Genomic DNA, 20,727 nt, shown 5'->3' on the forward strand with positions numbered 1-20,727 from the left:
TTTGTGTCACTTGGTCCACTCTCCTGTTCAGTCATTAAGTTGCTCGGTTCCTAGACAGTTAACAAAATAAAATGGAATGCCATGTTCACTTTGGACTTTGTTCCATGAATTGGAAAAATCAGCTGTAAATAATGATGAACTGTAATCATATGTTAGCAGACAGTGAACTTGCTCATAGGGGCGGAATTGTTGTCCTGATGTGGGATTAGCTCATTTAAAATAAAAACATTTCTGGTGATGTGGATATTGCTGACATGGTAACTTTTATTGCACAGTAATTACACTAAGTGGAGTGGCACAGGAGTTTGTAAGGCATACTCCACACTCTTTGAACTTTGAAGGAAACAAAACAGAGTGTGAAGGCCAAAGATTTATTTTCTTGAGTCTTGGGTGGGGGGAGAGGCTTTTTTAAAGTTGGTTTATACTTTTCGTGGCTAATTAATTTAGGATAGCTTTTAATCTAGCATCAATTTTTCTATTTATTAAAAAACTACTGTTTTTGCATTCACAAATTAATTTGCTTAGTATTTTAATTTTTAAAAATTACTTAGCAGTAAATGGGGGCTCAAATCTACCCTACTGACTATAACCAGAATTGAGCACTTTTGTTGCTGAGGCTACTTATTTATTTCCTTGCTCACCATTGCTCAAGGTGATAAAAGTCAAATTAATGTACAGTTAATTTACATTAAGGCCCAGTCTTTCAATGTACATTCATCGGGGAATACACGGTTAGCAACTTGGTAAATACACGAAGGGAAAAATGTTGCACGACTACGGGGAAAGAGCAGGGGAATTCAACTATTTGAAGATTTATATGCATAATTGCACAGATTATTCAAGTAACATGAGCTATATTTTTCACATCTACTCACAGGAGTTTCAGGCTTGTTTCAAAAATGTGAAGCTTGTTTATTCGTCACAAGTAACACTGCAATGTACATTAACACTGCAATGAAATTACTGTGAAATTCCCCGAGTTGCCACATTCTGGTGCCTGTTTGGGTCAGTGCGTCTGTGTTTAAATACTGTGAGTGACTGTTAATGTCTTTTGTTTGGACATAACTTGAATTAGTTTTTCAAGAATATTTTGAAGTTATCTGATATAGGTCAATGAATTGAACCATCCACTGAAGTAGGGTGCAGGGTTAGTGGCTACTGGTTTTAACTGACTGCTGTGGAGATATGGGCAAGACATATACAATGGGATGGGGTCAGTGATTTTGAACTTATAAAATTGATATGATGCAGCCTTTGTTCAGTCAATAATTTGTCCTGTGCCCTTTTGAGGCATTATAGAATAATGCTGACTAGTCCATGATTTAAATTAAGAAATATACAGTGTAACCTTCTGCTAGACTGATATATGGTCACAAAGACCTATTCTGGCTGTAGTAAAATGGATTTTTGCCTGCAATGAAATTTATATTTGGTATCTTTGTGGTGCTAGAATCAACAGTAAGGGAACTATTACCAACCTTTAGAAATGACAGAAATGAACTTATCTTAAGATTGATGTTGTAACTGTCTCCTGATTAACAATAATGACATACTCTTTTCAAAAGAGGCATTTGCAGCTGAATACCTTTGAAGAAACCCTGTTGATACACTTGAAAGAAAAGGAAACAAATTTAAAAATTGTCTGCTTAGTGCTTAAACTGTGAATTTGAGGAGTTGGATTACAGATCAGCTGCTTTAGATATATACTTATCATTTTGCCCTTGGATTATGTATTTACTGGTAATTTGCTATCTTAGTATTTATCCAATAAATATTCAGCTTAACACAAAATTTATTGTAATCTTCTACTGTGTCCAGAGACTGAAGCAGGTACTTCTGTACAAGAACCTGGATTTAAATTCCACAGCTTGTATAGATCTCAGGGTAGGATAAGAAGTGTTGGAACTCACCATGGAGCAATCATAACATTCTACAGTGAAAAGGTTAGACAATACCCAAAAATTGAACATGCTATATGTTATCTTCTGACAAATTGCTCAAATGATTCAGTCGGCCTGTCATGTTTCGGAACTTTTTCACAGAATTGTTATGATACAGAAAGAGGCCATTTGGCCCATCATGGCCATATTTCCAAACGAAAGGATGCGGACATTAAATTGTGCATTTTCTTGGTGTCACCAAAAGGCTGATATTTGCTCCTGCTGAGGATGTACTAGTTATAGATCGGATGGAAATTTAATTCCCTGAAATCAAAATAATGGACAATTCATTATCAATGCCTGGTAATTCACAAGGGTACTTTTGCACCCTGGTGTTGGAAACGTCTTTGACCTCTTCAGGTTCTGCGAGTGGCTTGAAAAGATCACAACACGAGAATCAATGGAGCATCAAAAGAAGGCAGTGCCACAAGGTAGTGTCCTGGCCAGTCAGATGGGGTACAAAGTGATTGTACTTTTAATCAGATCCAGGGATAAGACTGGTTTAATCCTAACTGGTTTAATTGTTTGGCAGAATTCAAACCAATTGTAACTTATGACTCTTTATTGATCTTCATTGTTCTGTGTATTTTATCGAGTAAACTCATGACTACGTTCAGAACGTGTGGAGGCATGGAATCAAGTAGCAGAATGGGTAGCAAACTGGCTACAAAGAGTAGAATAAAGTGTAGTCACTCAGACTAACAAAAGGCAGAAAGTCGTGATTCACAAGTACAAAGAACAAAGAACAACCCAGCACGGGAAACAGGCCCTTCGGCCCAACGAGCCCGCGCCGCCGCATCCTCCTACACCTACCCTGCCCTGCGTGTCTGCGAGTGGAACCCCTAACTTAGCCAGATTTAGGGGAGAATAGTGTCAATTTGGTATACCAATCAGCTTAAGAGCACATCTTTGGGGTGTGGGAGGAAACCGGAGCGCCCGGAGGAAACCCACGCAACCACAGGGAGAATGCGCAAACTCCCACAGACACAGGCCCAAATCCATGTATCTGCACAGCTAGCAGTGCTAGTCACCGAGCTGTTGCGGCGCCCGTCTACCGGTCCAGGATCAAGCACACACACCGACACGAAGTACTAGGCCACTCCCGGAACTTCCAAGAGCAGCCCACGCACGACCCACCGTGTGCATGCCCCTCGTTTGACAACAAGGTGGACTTCCACCTGCGGAATAAAAAGACAAAAACGTTAACATATAAGTCTGCATTTCCGGTGTCGTCCCGAGGCTCTGACCCTATTTAATACCCTTTACTATAACCCTCCATCCTTGTTTTGCTCATGTGTCTATCTAAGTAAACCTTAAACGAGTCCAACGTTCCTGCCTCCACCACCCTACTCGGTAGCGCGTTCCATACCCCCACTACTCTCTGCGTGAAGAACCTTCCTCTCACATTGGCGATTGGTGTTGGTGTTAAGATCACTTTTGTTCACGGTTTCCACAAATAATTAGGGATTGAGTGTACATTTTCAGAATTTGTGAATGACACCAAATTCTGGATTTTGTCAATAATGAGGAAGACTGCAACAAAACAAAGGAAAACATTTAAGTCTGCAGAACGTGTATGGAATTGGCAAATAAATTTCAATACAAGTAAGTGGGAGGCAGTACATTTTGGTAGGAAGAATAAGGAGACCATGTACTCATTACAACCTGAGGTAGAGGAACAAAAAGATCTAAGATTCAGATAGGCACATCACTAAAAGTAATGACAATGTTTATAAGGCCACTTAAAAAAGCACGCAGAGCAGGGGTTTCCCATCAGGAAATACTAAACAGACTGGGGACAATTTCTCAAGAAAATAGGTGACAAAGAACAAAGAAAATTACAGTACAGGAACAGGCCCTTCAGCCCTCCAAGCCTGCACCGACCATGCTGCCGACTGAACTAAAACCCCCTATCCCTCTGGGGACCATATCCCTCTATTCCCATCTATTTGTGTATTTGTCAAAATGCCCAAAAGTCACTACCGTATCCGCTTCCACTACCTCCCCCGGCAACGAGTTCCAGGCATCCACTATTCTCTGTGTAAGAAATCTGTCTCGTACGTCTTCTTTAACCCTCGCCCCTCGCACCTTAAACCTGTGCCCCCTAATAATTGACCCTTCCACCCTGGGAAAAAGCTTCTGACTATACACTGTGTCCATGCCTCTCATAATCTTGTAGACTTCCATCAGGTCTTCCCTCAACCTCCGTTGTTCCAGTGACAGCAAACCAACTTTCTCCAACCTCTCCTCATTCATAATGCTATGAGATCTTTTCTGTACACTCTCCAAAGCCTCCACATCCTTCTGGTAGTATGGTGACCAGAATTGCACACTGTATTCCAAGTGCAGCCTCACTAAGGTTCTATAAAGCTTCAACATGATTTGCCAATTTTTAAACTCAATGCCCAGGCTGATGAAGTATGCCTTCTTGACTACCTTCTCCCCCTGCATTGCCACTTTCAGTGACCTGTATTCTTAAGGGTTCTGCCATTTATTGTATATTTCCTATCTATGTTAGACCTTACAAAATGTATTACCTCACATTTGTCGGGATTAAACTCCATCTGTTATCTTTCCGCCCAATTCTCCAACTGATCTATATCCTGCTGTACCCTCTGATGGTCCTCATCGCTATCCACCAACCTTTGTGTCATCCGCAAACTTACTAACCAAACCAGTTACATTTTCCTGTAAATCATTTACATTTATTACAAACAACAAAGTCCTAGCACTGATCAATAAGGAACAGGCCTCAATTCAGAAGCGCACTCTTCCACTGCTACCCTCTGTCTTCTTTGACCGAGCCAGTTTTGTATCCACCTTGCCAACCCACCTCTGATCCCATGTGACTTCGCCTTCTACACCAGTCTGCCACGAGGGACCTTGTCAAAGGCCTTGCTGAAGTCCATGTAGACAACATCCACTGCCCTACCCTCAACAATCATCTTCGTCACTTCCACGAAAAACTCGATCAAGTTCATGAGACACGACCTCCCCTTCACAAAACATGTTGCCTCTCATTAATAATGTCCACTTATTTCCAAGTGGGAATAAGTCCTGTCTCGAAGAATCCTCTCCAATAATTCCCGTAATACTAATGTAGGGCTCACCAGCCTGTAATTATCTGGATTATTCTTGGTGACTCTTTATGATTATGAAAGGACAAATACATTTAAGGAAAAAGAGATCAATAGATGAGGCAAGAAAAGAGTCATGGAGGTATACAACACAGGAAAAAGCCCATTGCGTCTGCACCAGTTAAAAACAAACCACCTGACTATTCTAATTGCATTTTCCAGCACTTGACCCATGCCATATGCTTTGGCGTTGCAAGTGTACATCTAAATATTGAGGATCAGTGCCTCCACCATCCTTTAAGACAGTAAGTTCCAGACTCCCACCACCCTTTCGGTAAAAAGGGATTCCTGACATCCCATTAAACCTCCTGTACTCTTACCTTAAATTTGTGTCCCCTAGGCATTGACCCCTCCACTGAAGGGAAACATTTCTATCTATGCCCCTCATAATTTTATACATCTCAATCATGTCCCCCCGAGTGGAAAACAGCTCCAGTCTATCCAATGTCTCCTCAAAACTAAAACTCTCCAGCCCATCCTATCTACATCCTGGAGGGATCACTTCTGCACCAGTGCTATCACATCTTCCTATAATGTGGATCCTGGAACTGCGCGCAATACTCTAGCTGTTGCCTAAAGAAGACAATGGAAGGTTATGCTAGTAGGACTAGGTAAAGAGGGATGGAAGGGTGCTTATGTGGAGCATGGATATCTGAACAGAGCAGTTCAGCTGAATGGTCAGTTTCTGTGCTGTAAATTCTGTGTGATACTTTGGAATAAAACATCTTATAATTCGGGCCAATTTTAGTCTCATCAAGTATTAATTTGGCACACTATTGAAGCTGTATCTGTACATTAGGCATGGAAATCCAGCTCAGATAATGAGAGAATTTCACTGGTTACATTGGTGGATTTCACTACCCTACCGGTACATATAGTGCAGTGAGAGTTAGCTTCCATAAAATAAAAATTTAGGTGCTCAAACTTATTAGAGGAATTGTATTATTAGCACCCTAAGGCCTAGAAGGTAATTGCAATGGTTAGTAATAGTAATGGGTGCTAAATGATAATGTGGGAAAAATAGTCCAAACATGTACTGTACTCAACAGCAACTCTATCAAAAGCAGGTACAGGATATAGAGTCATGGAGTCATAGAGGTTTACAGCATGGAAACAGGCCCTTCAATTCAACTTGTCCATGCTACCCTTTCTTTTTAAAACCCCTAAGCTAATCCCAATTTCTCGCATTTGGCTCACATCCCTCTATACCCATTGTACCCATGTAACTATCTAAATGCTTTTTAAAAGACAAAATTGTACCCGCTAGTACTACTACCTCTGGCAGCTTGTGTGAAAAAATTGACCTTCTGGACATTTTTGTATCTCTCCCCTCTCACCTTAAACCTATGCCCTCCAGTTTTAGACTCCCCTACCTTTGTGAAAGATATTGACTATCTAGCTGATCTGTGCCCTTCATTATTCTATAGACCTCTATAAGGTCGCCCCTCAGCCTCCTACGCTCCAGAGAGAAAAATCCCAGTCTATTCAGCCTCTCCTTATAATTCAATCCATCAAGTCTCGGTAGCATCCTAGTAAATCTTTTCTGCGCTCTTTCTAGTTTAATAATACATTTTCTATAATAGGGTGACCAGATTTGCACACTGTATTCCAAGTGTAGCCTTACCAATGTCTTGTACAACTTGAACAAGACAGTCCAACGCTTGTACTCAATGTTCTGACCAATGAAACCAAGCATGCCGAATGCCTTCTTCAGCACTCTGTCCACCTGTGACTCCACTTTCAAGGAGCTATGAACATGTACCCCTAGATCTCTTTGTTCTGTAACTCTTTCCAATGCTCTACCATTAACCAGGTAAGTCCTGTCCTGGTTCAATCTACCAAAATGCATCACCTTGCATTTGTCTAAATTAAACTCCATCTGCCGTTCTTCAGCCCACTGGCCCAATTCATCAAGATCCCACTGCAGTTGGAGATAACTTTCTCAACTTTCCACTATGCTACCAATCTTAGTGTCATCTGCAAAGTTACTAACCATTCCTCCCATATTCTCATTCAAATCATTAATGTAAATGACAAATAACAGTGGACCCAGCACTGATCCCTGAGGTACACAGCTGGTCACAGGTCTCCAGTTTGAAAAACAACTCTCTAGAAGCCAATTTTGTATCCATTTAATTACCTCACCCTGGATCCTGTGAGATTTAACTTTATGCAACAATCTACCATGCGGTACATTGTCAAAGGCCTTGCTAAAGTCCTTGTAGACAACATCAACTGCACTGCCCTCATCTACCTTCTTGGTTACCCTTTCAAAAAATCCAATCAAATTTGTGAGACATGACTTTCCATTCACAAAGCCATGCTGACTGCCCCTAATCAGTCCTTGCATCTCTAAATGCCTGTAGGTCCTATCTCTCAAAATACCTTCCAACAACTTACCCACCACAGATGTGAGGCTCACTGACCTGTAGTTCGCAGACTTTTCCCTGCAGCCCTTTTTAAACAAAGGCACAACATTTGCCAATCTCCAACCTTCAGGCACCTCACCCGTGACAATCGATGATTCAATTATCTCAGCTAGGGGACCTGCAATTTCCTCCCTAGCATCCCACAATGTCTTGGGCTACATTTCATCAAGTCCTGGGGATTTATCTACCTTGATGCCCTTTAAGACTTCCAGCACCTCCTTCTCCGTAATATATACACTCCTCAAAACATCACTATTTATTTCCCCAAGTTCCCTAACATCCATGCTTTTCTCAACGGTAAATACCGATGAGAAATATTAATTTAGGATCTCACCCATCTCTTGTGGATCCACACATATATGACCTTGTTGATCTTTAAGAGGCCCTACTCTCTCCCTTGTTACTCTTTTGCCCTATATGTATTTGTAGAAGCTCTTTGGATTCTCCTTTGCCTTATCTGCCAAAACAATTTTGTGTCCCCTTTTTGCCATCCTGATTTCTCTCTTAACACTACTCTTACACCCCCTATACTCTTCAAGAGATTATAATTGATCCCAGCTGTCTATGTATATCATGTACCTCTTCTTCTTGAGCAGGGCCCCAATATCCCAAGTCATTAGGGTTCCCTACTTCTGCCAGTCTTGCCCTTCACTCTAAGAGGAATGTGTTTACCCTGAACCCTAGTTAACACACCTTTAAAAGTGTGCCACTTACCAACGTCCCTTTGCCTTCCCACAGACCCCCCCAATTAACTTTTGAAAGTTTCTGCCTGGTACCATCAAAATTGGCCTTGCCCCAATTTAGAATTTTCACTTTTGGGGCAGATCTATCATTCTCCATAGCTATCTTAAAACCAATAGAATTATGGTCACTGGTCCCAAAGCTGAAAAAAACATGCCCAAGCTGATCCAGTGTCCCAGTCTGAAAATGCATGTACATGGATTAATAGCCTAAACCTTTATGTAAAAATAGCCAGGCCCAACACCCTAATTTAGTCTGCTTCATTATGCTATGCCCTACAAACAGAGGGCTTCTCAATCCAGTGAATGGACCATACAGTGGCCTGAAGCAAGGCTAGCGGAGGTAGGGTATGCCTTCTGATCAACACCTTTTGATTTTCTACTAACGTCTGCAGGATCCTTACTACCTTCCACTGGAATTCACCTCTGTTATCGTGACAGCAGTTTACATCCCTCCCCATGCAGATGTGAAGACTGAACTGGATGAAATATATACCACCAAAAGTAGCCTTGAGACGAAACATCCCGAGGACTTATTCATTGTGGCCAGAGAATTCAACCCGGCCAAGCTCAAGAGTGTCTTACCAAGATGTCACAAACACGTTTCCTGTTGCCACAAACACGTTTCCTGTTCCACCAGAGGCTGAAACCACTGCTACACAGATATCAAACATGCCTACTGTTCTATCACCCACCCGCACTTTGGCAAATCAGACCACAAAGCTGTGCTCCTGCTCCCTGCTTACAAGCAAAAACTGAAACGGTAGAATCCGATAAAGAAATTCATGCAGTGTTGGCCTGAGGAATCAGATGATCTCCTACAGGACTGCATAGAGTCAATGCTCTGCTCAATATTTAAAAACTCAGTGACCAACCTGAATGAGTGTGCTACTGCAGTAACACTTACTCATTACTAAGTGTGTAGAAGACTGTGTGCCAAAGAAGCAAATCCATGTGTTTCCCAGAACCAGAAACCATGGATGAACATAGACACCCATTGCTTGCTGAAGTCCAGGTTTGAGCCATTCAAGTTAGGCAACCTGACCTGCGCAAGAAATCCAGATACGATCTACGGAGAGCAATCAAAGAGGCCAAGAGATAGTACTGGACCAGGCTAGCCACACGGACTCCCACCGATTATGGCAAGGTCTGCAAGACATAATAAGGTGAAGGGATGTAGAATTGCTGGCACCATATTCCCCCTCCCTGATGAGTTCAATGCATTCTCTGCCCATTTGGAGCAAGAGGTCAGTGAGACCACTCCTTCTGCCCTGGAAGACTCAGCTGACATTGTAGATGTCAAATCAGTCTTTTCAAAAGACAACCCACTGAAAGTGACTGAAAGTGAGCTTTGCTATCCGATTCTGCGTTGCCGTGTGTTGTGAAGGCCACCTTGGAGCTTACCCGAAAATCAGAGGCTGAATGCCCGTGACTGCTGAAGTGTTCCCTGACAGGAAGGGAACACTCCTGCCTGATGATTGTCGAGTGATGTCCATTCATCCATTGGCGAGACGATGCAGACGCTACAACAATGTACTATGCTTCGGGACATCCTTTCCTGCAATGTATCAGGTAGACAATGTTGGTTGAGTCACAAGAGTATGTGTCATGTGAGAACATGGTAGATGGCGTTCTCACATGAGATGATGACATCCATGTCGATGATCCGGCATGTCTTTCAGAGGTTGCTGTGGTAGGTTTGTGAGGTGTCCTGGTCACTGTTCTCCTGAAGGCTGCTTAGTTTGCTGTTGGCAATGGCCTGGTTGAGGTTGCACAGTTGTTTGTAGGCAAGTAGTAGGGCTATGGGGATGGCCTTGATGAGATGTTCACTTTCATCAGTGACATGGAGAAGATGCCATAGCTTCTCCGATCCAGGAGAGTACTGGATTACGAAGGGTACTCTGTTGCCATGTGTCATGTTTGTCTTCTGTGGACATCTGTGTGGTTTTTCACTGTGGCGCGTCAAAACTGTCGATCGATGAGTTGAATGCCATATCCTGCTCTTACGAGGGCGTCTTTCAGCCTCTGTAGGTGCAACCTCCAATATACTACTACATGTGACAATAGTCAAATTAAATTCCTTCCCTCAAAACCTCTCATAACTGAAGCAGCAAACAACTCAATAACAAAGCATTCCATATCTCTATATTGCCAAAAGTCAACATGTTTGTTTCACCTTCCATTGAGAAGTTCCAATGATTTCTCGTTTGAAATATATCCACCTCTAACTGTAGTGCTTGTGTGAAACCCTTTCCTCGCCACTTGTCCAATACAATTGTGCATTATGGCTCACAGTTTGGCCACTGGACACCTTTAACCAATAAATCACTCAAAATGCCCTAGAAACCAGTGAGGAAACTGGTGGTATGCTCCAGTGTAACTGCATTATGTATGAAATACTAATTTGGATGTGGGCTCACATTGGAGACAGGTTGGAGCAGTTTGCATTCTGTAGCGAAAGCAGTTCCCAGGTGGTTGTGGTGTTTTACGATCAGTGGGTAAAGTGAACATAAATGTGCTCAAAAGCATTGGAAGTGATATGGGCCTAGGTTACACATCTATTTCTAAATGCATAGATAAAGATTGTTTCAGATCTTACGATTTGCATTAGGTCTTACATAAGGCTGATCTAACTCAGGTTTGCATGATCTATCTGAAGTAGTAGTTATACCACTCAAAAGTTTACAGCACGGAAGAAGGATATTCAGTTCACTGGGTCTGTGCTAGCTCCTTACTGAAACAATGCAGAGCTATTCCCACGGCCCTGTTCTCTTCCCCATAGCGATGTACCTTGCACACTTCCTCATATTTATCCAGTTTATCATTTTGAAAAGTGAATGATGTCCATTTCAACTCCACAGGCAGCAAAGCATTTCATGTTCCAGCAATATTACTCTCATAGTGACTATTTTAAATAAACTACTCATTACAGATTCACCAACCAGCAGAAATAATGAGTCGTAATGGCCAGAATACTGGAGTGATCCACGCCGGTCTCTCAGGCACGTACTGCACTGCAATCAGCCCACACTCAGTCACTTTTTTCGAGTGTTGGGATTTTGCGCTGGTACAGGGAAGGGGGGCCTAAACACGCTGGTGAGCCTGGCTTTACAGGCACTATTGGGCAAGGTTCTCAGAATGCACAGACATCAGTAACTCTCTTCCCTACATGAGTCGTGGGCATCGTGTCCCTCCAACATATCCCCACCCCCTTGGCACTGGTCCTGACATACTGCTGGGGTGCCCAACTGGCACTGCCTGGCTACTTTAAATGTGCTATCAACGCCGTGCTCTTTCTGGGTATGATTCGGTTCGTGCCATTAGAAAGGGGCCGGAATGATTGCTCACTGTTTTGTGCTGGTGCGATACTGATTTTTCACCTAGATTGGCTCGGCAAAATGGGAAAATGTCCCCTTGTCTCAATATTCACTCTGTCAAAATACTTTTGTAATTTGAAAAGCCTTTATTAAATCTCCTCCATCAGGGGAAATCATCCAATTGTCTCGAGACTTTTCTCATAAACTGTTGTTTCCCAGTCTTAGCAACATCTTGGTGATTTTATACTGTCTATGGCTTCTCTGATGCTGCAGCCAAAACACCAAACAGTATTCCAACTGTGGCCTTATCGCTGTGTATCCTCATGTATCATTACATCTTGAACCCATAGCCCAGTACATCACTCTATAGAACTCAGAAGATACAATTTACATGACCTTTGGTCACACTGGGGATCCCACACTGGGAATGAGTTCAGGACAGTTTTGTAGGAGGTGGATTTGAAGCATCATGTTTTTGGGAAAAAGCATTTCAGGGTCAATATTACACGTGACAATTGATGTGTGTGAGTCATTATCGGGCACAACTGCTTTAGGAGGATCGAGAGGAAGCCTGGATTTTATTTCCACACAATGTTAATACTGTACAGAGTGCATAGTTTGAAGTCACTCGTGGGAGATGAGCTAGTCTTCATGTTCAGGAATGGAAGAAGCACTTGAAAAGGAAAACAATTTTGCAGTCAGGGAAATCACTTCTGCTGTGGAGGGAGTGTGGTGATCAGCATGGATAGAGCTCTGCTGTGGGACAGTGGTGACCAGAGAGGGATAGCACTCTGGAGTACAGAGCTCTGCTGTAGAGAGCGTTTGGTGACTGGGAGAAAGGGAGGAGGGGATGGCACTCGTGAGGTACAGAGCTCTGCTGTGGAGAGCGTTTGATGTCAAGCTAAATGGCCTGTCGTACCTCCTACTCCATTCATTTCTCTACAATTGAATCGAAAGTAACCCAGTTCTTGTGGTCACTCTCCCTTTCCTCTCCTCTCTCTAATCTTTGTTTTCGCTCTCCTGTAATCATTTTACTTTTGATTGCATTACATGGGGAGGGGGTTGCAGATCTAAGGCAGATTTACCGTGCAGTCAGTTTGCATTGGAGCTTACGGAGACACGGTCTGATGGAATATAAACTGTGATGTCCAAGGGTTCCTGTCACACTGTATGATCTGTGACTCAGCTGCAAATTTACATGAACAGTGCAGCTAATGGTATTTGTCTAACACAGCTGGTGTTATTGGAAATGTATTATTACAGGAGTTCTGAAATATTGCCCAGTATGTGTCTTGTGGGAAGAAACACATGGTGCTTTGGTGCCACTGCTGAATATAGTACAGTTTCATGGCTGTTTGTCTTGTTTTCGTTCATCTCTCAGTGAGAGAATCACATCACATCATGCTGACATGGATGGCAATGTTGCAGACCTCTGTGTTTTACTTGAGACAGGCAACAATGATCACCCTGATCCCTCGTAATGTTCACTATATGCTACATGAACTGCAGTGAACTGATGCTTAAAGGCACAGATAATAGCATCCCTGCATTGTGCTTTTTATAGAAAACACTATCCATTAAACAAATGCATCCTTGGATAGCACCTTCACTAGTCATTAGTGATGCAGCAGTAATTTCAATTCATAAGAGCATCTTAGAACATAGAATCCCAACAGTGCAGAAGGAGGCCATTTGGCCCATTGAGTCTGCATCGACCACAATCCCACCCAGGTCCTATACCTACAACCCCATGTATTTACCTTAGCTAATCCCCCTCACACCAAGGGGCAATTTAGCATAGCCAATCCACCTAACCCGCATATCTTTCTACTGTGGGAGGAAACCAGACCACCCAGGGGAAAGCCATGCAGACATGATGAGAATGTGCAAACTCCACACAATGAATGACCCGAGGCCCGAGTCTCTGGCGCTGTGAGTCAGCAGTGCTAACCGCTGTGCCACCATGTAAGGTATCTCAAGGCACTGCACAAGGTCAGTAGTAAGCAAAGTTTGACACCCAGCCACACAAGGAGATATTAGGGCAAATGATCAAAAGCTTGATCAAAGAGTCGGTTTTATGGAGCTTATCATCAGAGAAAAAATGAGGCTGAAAGGTTTATGAGGAAATTCCAGAGCTTGGCATGTAGGCATCTTAAACACAGCCAGCCAATGGTGGAGCAATGAGAACTGGGGAGGTTGGAGAGGGTCAGAATTAAATAAACTCCAATATCTCAGAGAATAGCAGGACTGGAGGCAAATAGAGATAGAGAAAAGTGAGATTGTGGGGGGATTTGAACATAGAGTATAATTTAAAAATCAAGGTGCGGTTTAATTGGAAGCCTATGTAGTAGGACAAGAGGATTTGATGTGAGTAAACACAAGGGCAGCAGAGTTGAGGTTGGATTCATGTTTACAGGGGGTGGACTGGCCAGAGGTGGGTCGGAATGATCAAGTCTAGAGGTAACAGTTTGATCCATTGGTATCTAGATTTGTGACATTGTGCACTGCTGCCCCAGACAGGGTCTTTGACATGTCTCTTCGCTGCCTGCTCACTTGTTCTCACTCAAACTTCAGTCCATCTCCACTTTCCCCATTGTACTAGTATGAAATAGGACCATCATGTAATAGGATCATCTCAACCTTTTGTTCCTTAATATCAACCAAGTTCTTTTGTTTACTCGTCCTTCACCTTGAAGCGGACAGCAGATGGTGAAATTGGAAATGAATAGAAGTAAAGTGTGCACTGAGTGACTTGCTTCATGCCTTAATGACAAGATGACTTACTTGAAAACCCTCAACTGCTTTTCAGTACAGGGCAGGTTAGATACATTTTTGTTCAAAACGTAGTAACGGCAGATAAAAGTGATAGCTGAAGAGAGGAAAGAAGATGGGTGTTCTTATGGTTGTATATTTGTAAGTGATGGTGGCCTGTGGTCCAATATTGATCTTTTTCTTGTCATCCATTTGCAATATAATTTGTTTTTGCCACAACAAACAAGCGACAGTCTGGTCATATTGATTTTTAAGGATTAGAATCTTCTTGTTTTGGATGCCAGTTAATAAAACTCATGATATCAAATCCTCATTAGTTGTTTCAATAACAGAACAGCAAAATCAAAGTACAGAAACAATATTTGTCCAGTATGATTAGACAAAATACGATAGCTTAGAAGCTTCTTTCTGGGTCTTGCTGGTTAGTATTGTCTATGTTTATACTTGGCCTCAGTTATTCCATTAATGATTTAATCGCACTTGACATATCCCTGTAGTTATTGCTGCATTTTTGATTCAGATATTGTAGAGTCATAGAATCTTTACAGTGTAGAAGGAGACCATTTGGCCCATCGAGCCTGCAACGACAACAATCCCCATAACCCCACGTATTTACCCTGCTAATCCCCCTAACCTACACATCTTGTGACACTAAAGGGCAATTTAGCATGGCCAATCAACCTAACCCACACATCTTTGGATTGTGGGACGAAACTGGAGGACCTGGAGGAAACCCATGCAAACACAGGGAGAATGTGCAAACTCCATATACAGTCACCTGAGGCCAGAATTGAACCCAGGTCCCTGGTGCTGTGAGGCAGCATTGCTAACCACTTTGCCACTATGTCTCCTTGAAAGATGAGAATCTATGTCGTCTTATTATCACAAACTCCATTGCAATTTTCCTTAAAAAAAACTTCACATTCCATGTTGTACAATTAAGGCATACTTGATGTGGGTCATTAGTTTAAACAGACCTAACTCAGTTGGGAATGGTGGAAGCCAACATAATTGAAGTATCTATTGAGCCAGTAGTTAGTGCACACAAGCATAACCTAATTGAGAATGCTGGTATCTGCAATTGTAGCAAAAGTCAACTTTAGTTAAAGGGTACAATGGCACAGTGGTTAGGGCTGCTGCCTCACAACGACAGGGACCTGGGTTCAATTCTGACCTAGGGTGACTGTGTGAAGTTTGCATGTTCTCCCAGTGTCTGCATGGGTTTCCTCCTTGTGCTCTGGTTTCCTCCCACACCCACAATGTGAAGGTTAGATGAATTGGCCATAGTAAATGCGCAGGGTTATGGGGATAGGGCAGAGGGAGGGCCTGGATGCGATGCTCTTTCGGAAAGTTGGTGCAGACCCGATGGGCCGGATGGCCTCCTTCTACACTGTAGGGATTCTATGGTTCACTAGCTGCCACCTTGGCAAGCAGGTATCACAGTAAAGCACTGTTAATTATTCCATTACCAAAACCTAAACCACCACACAATTATATCACAATAATACTGATATACGGGCCAGAATTCTACATACAAAGTTCAGGCACATGTGTGACTGGAAATTGCATGAGAAAACGTTGGACATGCATTTCTACATCATTGCACATGTGGTATTTCAGTTGTCAGGCACACATGAGAGTCAAAAGCACACCCGCCAACAATCAAAAGAAAAGCAAATTAAACACCAACTGATTGAAATGTTATGTTGCCCGCCTGCCTTTACGGTTAGTGAGTGGGCTAATTGGCAAGGCGATCTTTACATTTAAGCTGCAACATCGATCCAGGATGGGATGAAAGGTCTGGGCTCAAATAAAATTAATAAATGTATCTGGGGACTGAGGGTTGTGTATGACTGTGCTGCCGAGGCAGCTGTGATATCGTTTTTCTATTGACATTTACTTTTCACAGGTCAGCAGCCTTTTGAGACAGTTTTGCAGAGGCTGCCTTCCGCACCCTTCATTTTCTCGGTCCCCTCGTTCCCTGGCAGCGGTCAGCCTTTCACAGCCTGCGTTTCGTGCTTCCTGGCTGTTGGTCAGCCAGCTATCATGAAATTGTGCTCCAAAGCTAAGCGTGCAAGTGACGGGGGAAACATTCAGGCCATAGTCTCATTGAATATGAAGGCTTTTAAGGGCTGTTTTATGGACATTATTGCCCAAAGCGTCCATCTCACTAACCAAAGCCCACTGTATTCTGGTGTTAGTCATTCAATGGAACCTCTGCGGAGCTACAGAGCCCCATTTCAACATAATCATCATTGGGTATTTCCACTGATTGTTCCTGTTTGCGGACATTCAAGTCTCCACAAGGTAAGCTGAAGCCTTTGGATGCAAAGTTCTAATAGGTAGTTGTTTCAAAGGCTTCAAACCCCTTTTTGAGAATTGCTAAGGAATTGACTGTAATCATAGAATCCCGACAGTGCAGAAGGAGGCCACTTAGCCGACAGAAATCCCACCCAGGCTCTCTCCCCATAACCCCACACATTAACCTGCTAGTCCCCCTGACACTAAGGGGCAACTGAGCATGGCCAATCCACCTAACCTGCAGATCTTTGGACTGTGGGAGGAAGCCAGAGCACTTGGAGGAAACCCACGCAGACACGGGGAGAATGTGCAAATGCCTCACAGTCACTCAAATCCGGAATTGAACCCATGTCCCTGGCACTCTGAGGCAGCAGTGCTAACCACTGTGCCACCGTGCTGCCCAATCTAACTAAAAGAATCATTTTATTTTGTTTTCAGAATGTAAATAGGTAATCTTTATTCTGAATTGACTCAAATCTTCTCTCACCCACCCAAGTCAAGGCAATAGCGGACCAGAAAAGTCACTTGCTGCTGTTGTGTCGAAATACTGTTTGAATAGGTTTCCAAAATATCACTGTGGACTTTGGCAAGTGAATTGTACGAAATGCCAGCTGCATGCACCTGCTTAAAAAGGCGCCTTACTTGGATTTCAAAAGGCTTCTTGCCCCTAATCTTAAATAAATGTGATGCTTGGTTTGAAATCTAATCCCTTGCTTAAGGGTAAACCAAGAAAGCGCATTAACCTTGACATTATGTAGGAAACCTCAACTGCAACAGTGTAACTGGATGCTTGAGGTAGCGCCACATTTGTCAGAGAAAAAAACAGCTACTTAAATGGTTACAGTTGAGGTTACACAGCATATTTACTAACTACCAAGATAGTACATTAAAAGAAGCAATTTCCAGTAATTTAAAATTGATCACAGATGTTGCACTAACCCTGTTAAAAGCTAACTTTTTTGTGATAAATCTATTTTCAGTTGTTCCAAATTGTGTTTCTATTTTTTTAAATAGTTTAAGGAATCTTTAATACTATTTTTTTAAAGATTAAACCCTGAAATTCGGCATGAATGCACTGGTTCGTGGCCACGTTTACATTTGGTCATGTGCAGATGGGTTTGAATGAAAACCCAGGGAATAATCAACTTCCAAATTTTGGACACAAATTAGACCATAAGACATAGGAGCAGAATTAGATCATTCGGCCCATCGAGCTTGTTCCACCATTCAGTCATGGCTGATAAGTTTCTCAACCCCATTCTCCTACCTTTTCCCCGTAACCTTTACCAATCAGGAACCCCCCTATTTCTGTCTTAAATACACTCGATGACCTGGCCTCCACAGTCTTCTGCGGCAATGAATTCCATAGATTCACCATCCTCTGACAGAAAAGGTTCCTCCTCATCTCGATTATAAAGGGTCGTCTCTTTACTCTAAAGCTGTGTCCTCCGATCTAGTCTCTCCTACCTAATAGAAACATCTTCCCCACGTCCACTCCATACATGCCTTTCAGTTGCACTGGAATCACCGGTTTCACCCAAAGCAGAAATTTGACCAGCTGATCTTGCTAAGAGACACCGTGATAAATGCCATGATACTGTTAAATGCTTTTTGCTGCGATCTCATATATGAGAAAGATACACGGTCATTACGGTTTCATTACTCGGCTGTAATTAACATTCGGAAGAGGGAAAAAAATCAACCATATCCAGTCCAGTGGTACCTGCTCCTTCCATGAGCTGGTGTGACCGCTTGCACCATAGTTGTTAATCTCCAACAGCCTTGCTATACAATAATGTGGTTGGCCCATGATTTTCATGAAAAAGCATTGTTTCATTTGAAGAGCATGATGGATGTTGGTGTCTCAAAACTGTTTTCACCTTGTGAAATTACATTGACTTACTTCTTGGTTTGCTTTGTTAGGTGAAAATGACAAAGCGAGTTGCTATCATCGGGGCTGGTGCCAGCGGCCTAACTTGTATAAAGTGCTGTTTGGATGAAGACTTGGAGCCTGTCTGCTTTGAGAGGAGCAATGACATTGGAGGGCTTTGGAATTTTCAGGTATGCGCTGGTGTTTGAGTGTTTCATTTGGTTTGATTGGAGGTCACAGTGTTGTCACCCCATCCCTTTCTGCTCACAAGTTCATGGTGGGTCTGACCCCAAAAAATAATAAAACTTTATTTATAAAATGGATGTAGTTGTACCTCCCCCAGATTGGCCCCATCGTGGTGCTACATTTATCTAAGAGGCAGTAAGATCCGAGGATTCTGTTACACTGTTCAAAGACTGTGCAAGGATATAGTTCCTGTATCCGCCAATGATCCACATCTGATGTTCGCGAAAGGGGATTTCTTCCGTCTTTTGGCCTTGACACTGCATGCAGTATAACTCCAGTTGGGTGCCAAGCAGGGTGTGGGCAGGGAGTCAGTTAGCCCAGTTAGTGAGACAGCTGGTTCGTGATGCAGAACAATGCCAGGTTCAATTCCCATACCGGCTGAAGTTATTCACAAAGGCCCACCTTCTTAACCTTGCCCCTTGCCTGAGGTGTAATGATCCTCAGATTAAGTATCCACTAATCTATAGTCATCAGGAACTACAGCGACTTTACTTTAAATATTGCTCAATACTTCCTCTGTACAAATCATGCACCCTAAACTTGTGTAAACAGAGCGCTCCCATCACGGATCCAGAGACTGCATTAGACATCTTCTCCGTTTGATCACAGGCCACTAATGTATTATAAGCCATAAACAGAGATAATTTACTGAGTACAAGTTAACCGTTCCATAAATACCAACCCCGCCATCTCATACGCCAAGAGACAAACTCCTAAAAGCAAAAAAAGTTAGGTATATAAATGATAAGTTGCTTTTTATATTTTTAAATTATATAACAATATATATTGACTGTTGGTTATAAGACAGCTCAAGAGCTCTGTACAAAATTTGTGTCACTGCTTCACAGAAAAACATTTGGACCAACTGGTGTATTCTATTCTTTATTCAGCACATGAGCCTCGTCCCACCTCTTTTCATCCAACGCTATCAGCGTTCCCTTCCTTATATTGCTCGCTCTCTCTCTCTCTCCCGCTCTCCCATATTTATCCAGCTTCACGTTTATGCAACTATACTATTCACATCAGCTGTTCCTTGTGGTAGTGAGTCCCACATTCTAATCCCGCTCTGGGTAAAAAGGTTTTTCCAGAATTCCTTGTTGGATTTCTTAAATTTGCTTTGGGGATGTGGGCAGCAGTGGCTGGACGAGCATTTATTGCCCATCCCTGTCATCCATTTCAGAGGACGTTTGAGAGTCAGCCACATTGCTGTGGGTCTGGAGTCACACACAGGGCAGTCCAGGTAATGGTGGCAGATTTCCTTTCCTGAAGATCGGTTTTTATAACAATCGACAATAGTTTCATGGCCATCGTTAGACTTTTAATTCCAGATTTTTTTAAAAATTGAATTTAAATTGCACCATCTGTCACGGTGGGATTTGAACCCAGGTCTTGTCCTGGGTCTCTGGATTACTAGTCCAGTGACAATCACACTCCACCACTGCCTCCACTAAAAGCTTACCTGTGGATGTCTTGTTCTATGGTCCACCAGTTGGAACATCCTCTCTATGTCTACCCTATTAAATCTCTTCACAATCCCAAAGACTTGCTACAAGATCATACCTCAGTATTTACTTTTGCAAACATGCTCAACATGTCCAGCTACTACTCAGCAACAAACAATAAGATCAACGGAATTAATCATGGAATAGAATCAAAGAATCCTTATATTGCAGAAGAAGGTCATTTGGCCCATCAAGTCTGTACTGACAACAATCCTACCCAGGCCCCATCCCCACAACCCTCACACATTTACCTCACTAATGCCTCTGATCCTGAGGGGCAATTTAGAGTGGTCAGTCAGCCTAACTTAACTCTTAACTATAAAGGTAATGCATCAGAGGAGAACTTGTGATTTAAACTCTAGTCTACTTAGAATATTCTGGTCACTCAGTGACAAGCACATTTGAGCGTTGGAGGCAGACAGAGGAGCTAAAAGGCTGATGGTTGGTGTTTAAGTTAGGAGGTAACTCTGAAG

The 20,727-nt window shown here is 42.6% G+C and overlaps 1 protein-coding gene across 2 annotated transcripts in view; it reads left to right on the forward strand.

Moving 5' to 3' along the window:
- The window catches only part of LOC145347919 (flavin-containing monooxygenase 5-like), a 49,070-nt gene that overhangs the window by 3,366 nt on the left and 24,977 nt on the right, over window positions 1-20,727 (forward strand). For both annotated transcript variants that reach the window (XM_080195893.1, XM_080195895.1), the window contains exon 2: window positions 18,560-18,697. In XM_080195893.1, the coding sequence (XP_080052019.1) occupies window positions 18,566-18,697 (132 nt within the window). In that variant the 5' untranslated portion in view covers window positions 18,560-18,565. The remainder of the gene's footprint in view (window positions 1-18,559; window positions 18,698-20,727) is intronic.

This window comes from Carcharhinus amblyrhynchos, chromosome 9 (assembly GCF_965287045.1).
Source record: "Carcharhinus amblyrhynchos chromosome 9, sCarAmb.v2.hapA, whole genome shotgun sequence".
Taxonomy (NCBI): domain Eukaryota; kingdom Metazoa; phylum Chordata; class Chondrichthyes; order Carcharhiniformes; family Carcharhinidae; genus Carcharhinus; species Carcharhinus amblyrhynchos.